Below are 2,895 nucleotides of genomic sequence, written 5' to 3'. Positions count from 1 at the left end.
AAGTTTTAAATATGTTGCACTTTTGTTTCCGTACTAGACATTTGATTCAGTCTTACTTTCAGTACCTTTGATTCTGCGTTTTGTTGTTGGATGGTCACTTTGAAATTTGGTATCAATAAAATATTTGCTTATTATCCAGTGATCCCAATCTTTATTCTGCATCATTTATGATTCATGTCTTCCTTATAAGTGCGACAAACCCTTAGAAACTTGTACACATGTAGGAAATGGCCAGAAGACCTCCACAAAACAATCGCAACCCGCGGTACGCCAACAACCGCAACTGACAATAACGAAGATCCAAATACTGGTGGAAATCCACCTCCTAGAGTGGGCCTAAGCCAAGCTGATCTTATGGCCATAGCCACCATAGTGGCGACAAAACTGCAAGGGTTGGGAAACCCGAACGCCAATCAACCAACTCCTCCACCACGATCGAAGGGAATCAAATTTCATTATGAGTCCCTCCGCAAGAATAGGTGTCCGATATTCAGAGGGGACGCTGATCCTGAAGTTGGTCAGAGTTGGCTAAAGATATCGAGACTCAGTTAAGGCTATTGGAAGTTCCTGAGGCACTAAAAGTTTATGTGATTGTGCCTTTTCTGGAAGACAAAGCACCTAAGTGGTGGGAAGTAGTTTCGCCAGCCATGACCGCTATTGGACCAATCACATGGCGAAACTTCCGAGAAAAATTTCTGAAACAGTACTATCCGGCGGAAGTTAGATTGCAGAAGTTAAGTGAGTTTGAAAATCTCACTCAAGCTCCAGATATGTCAGTAGTGGAGTACACATCTCAGTTTAATGTCCTTGGATCTTATGCTCCGGCAATCATGGCGGACGAAGTTTTGAAATTACACCGCTTCAAAAAGGGATTGAACAGCAGGGGAGCCGAAGCTGATATTCGTCGAAGAGAAGGGGAAAACAGAAATAAGCGACCTCTTAACAGCCAGCCTTCTCAAGGCAGACAAACGTTCAAGAGGCCCAATCAGTCAGGTGGACCTCCCCCAGGGCAATCCCCCACCACTAACTATCAAGTACCCAAATCGTGCCCAAAATGCGGTTTCAGACACCCCGGAGAATGCCAAAGGGCCAGCGGTGTATGCTTTGGATGTGAAAAATCAGGGCACAGAATCTCAGAGTGTTCTACCACTGCCAACCAACCAGCAAGGCCCAACAAAGGAACTGGGCCAAACACGGGAGCAGGCTCTAGTAAACCAAAGGAGGACAAACCTAACGCCATGGTCTTTGCCATGACTCAGGAGGAGGCAGACGACGCAAATGAAGTCGTGTAAGTTACCATCATAATTCAAAAAGTGCATGCTTATGCGTTATTTGATTGTGGTGCTACGCATTCTTTTATGTCTAAGAGATTCGCTAAGAAATTAGGACTTAAGCCTGAATTATTAGCTGAATCTTTTCGAATAGCCACACCTACAAGTAAGGCCATAGAAACCCATGAGATTCACAGGGATTGTAAGATCAGTATTGCTAATCAGACTTTCAGTGCCGACTTTATACAATTAGTTATGGCCGACTTCGACATCATTCTAGGAATGGATTGGTTAGCCAGAAATAATGCAATGGTGGACTGTAAAGGGAAAAGAGTTAAGCTCCGAACCCCAAATCAGAAAGATCTCGTGTCTCATGGTAAGTCCAAAGAACGGAAATCACTCCTTTCCGCTTCCCAAGCATGGAAGGCCATAAAGTCCGGAGAAGACATCTACCTAGCGATGATCAGCGAAGTGCAAGAAGAAGTCGAACTGAGGATGGAAGACATCCCAATAGTATGTGAGTTCCCGGATGTTTTTCCTGAAGAACTCCCAGGGGCAATCCCGGACCGTGAAGTTGAGTTCGAAATTAATCTGGTTCCTGGTGCGGCACCAATTTCTAAAGCACCATACAGGATAGCGCCAGCTGAACTCAAGGAGCTAAAAGAGCAACTCCAAGAATTGCTGAACAAAAAGCAAATTCGACCTAGTGTGTGCCCATGGGGAGCTCAAGTACTCTATGTAAAGAAGAAAGATGGGAGTATGAGATTGTGCATCGACTATAGGGAACTGAACAAGATCACTATCAGGAACAAGTACCCTCTACCGAGGATAGACGACCTATTTGATCTGAGGACTGGATACCACCAACTGAAGGTCAGGGCTGAAAATATCCCCAAAACAGCTTTTCGGACAAGATATGGGAATTATGATTCACAGTGATGCCTTTTAGGCTGACCAATGCATCTGAAGCCTTCATGGACCTTAGAATAGAGTGTTCAAACCATTCCTGGACCGATTCATAGTGGTGTTTATTGACGACATCCTCGTCTATTCTTCCAACGAGAAAGAGCATGAAGAACACCTCCGCCTTGCACTACAGACTCTGAGAGAGAAGGAGCTCTATGCTAAGTTTAAGAAATGTGAGTTCTGGCTTAAGAGTGTATCCTTCTTAGGACATGTGATCTTGAAAGCAGAGGTATCAGTGTACCCTAAGAAAGTCGAGGCAATTACAGAATGGCCAAAACCTAAGAACGCCACAGACATCAGGAGCTTTCTTGGACTGGCAGGTTATTACAGAAAATTCGTCGAATGTTTTTCTTCAATCGCCATACCACTGACTAAACTCACTCAGAGGAATTCAAGTTAATCTGGGACGAAGGTTGCGAGAAAAGTTTTCAGACATTGAAAAAAAAGCTCGCATCCACGCCAGTACTAATCTTACCCACTGAAGATAAGGAATTCACCATCTACAGTGATGCATCTAAAGAAGGTCTGGGATGCGTACTCATGCAAGAGGGAAGAGTGATCGACTACGCATCAAGGCAGTTGAAACCGCACGAGCGGAACTACCCTACGCATGATCTTGAGCTAGCAGCAGTTGTGTTTGCCTTAAAAATTTGGAGGC

At 44.5% G+C, this 2,895-nt stretch overlaps 1 protein-coding gene across 1 annotated transcript; it reads left to right on the top strand.

Annotated features, from left to right (window-relative positions):
• Nucleotides 1-354: 354 nt before the first annotated feature.
• Nucleotides 355-2,637, top strand: LOC142528439 (uncharacterized). Its single transcript, XM_075633489.1, has 4 exons — nucleotides 355-517; nucleotides 610-1,288; nucleotides 1,370-2,144; nucleotides 2,257-2,637. The coding sequence occupies exons 1-4, from the start codon at nucleotides 355-357 to the stop codon at nucleotides 2,635-2,637; spliced, it is 1,998 nt and encodes a 665-aa protein (XP_075489604.1).
• The last annotated feature ends 258 nt before the right edge of the window (nucleotides 2,638-2,895 follow it).

The sequence above is a fragment of the Primulina tabacum genome, chromosome 16 (assembly GCF_025594145.1).
Source record: "Primulina tabacum isolate GXHZ01 chromosome 16, ASM2559414v2, whole genome shotgun sequence".
NCBI classification, from domain to species: Eukaryota; Viridiplantae; Streptophyta; class Magnoliopsida; order Lamiales; family Gesneriaceae; genus Primulina; species Primulina tabacum.
Note: the sequence above shows the minus strand (reverse complement) of the source record. Positions and strands in the feature narration are given on the sequence as shown.

Excerpts from the sequence above, each read along its gene's own strand:
- LOC142528439 (XM_075633489.1), top strand. The coding sequence starts at position 355 with ATGGCCATAGCCACCATAGTGGCGACAAAACTGCAAGGGTTGGGAAAC. Across the intron at positions 518-609 it reads GGACGCTGATCCTGAAGTTG|ACAAAGCACCTAAGTGGTGG; the intron begins GTCAGAGTTGGC and ends CTTTTCTGGAAG. Across the intron at positions 1,289-1,369 it reads GACGACGCAAATGAAGTCGT|ATTCGCTAAGAAATTAGGAC; the intron begins GTAAGTTACCAT and ends TATGTCTAAGAG.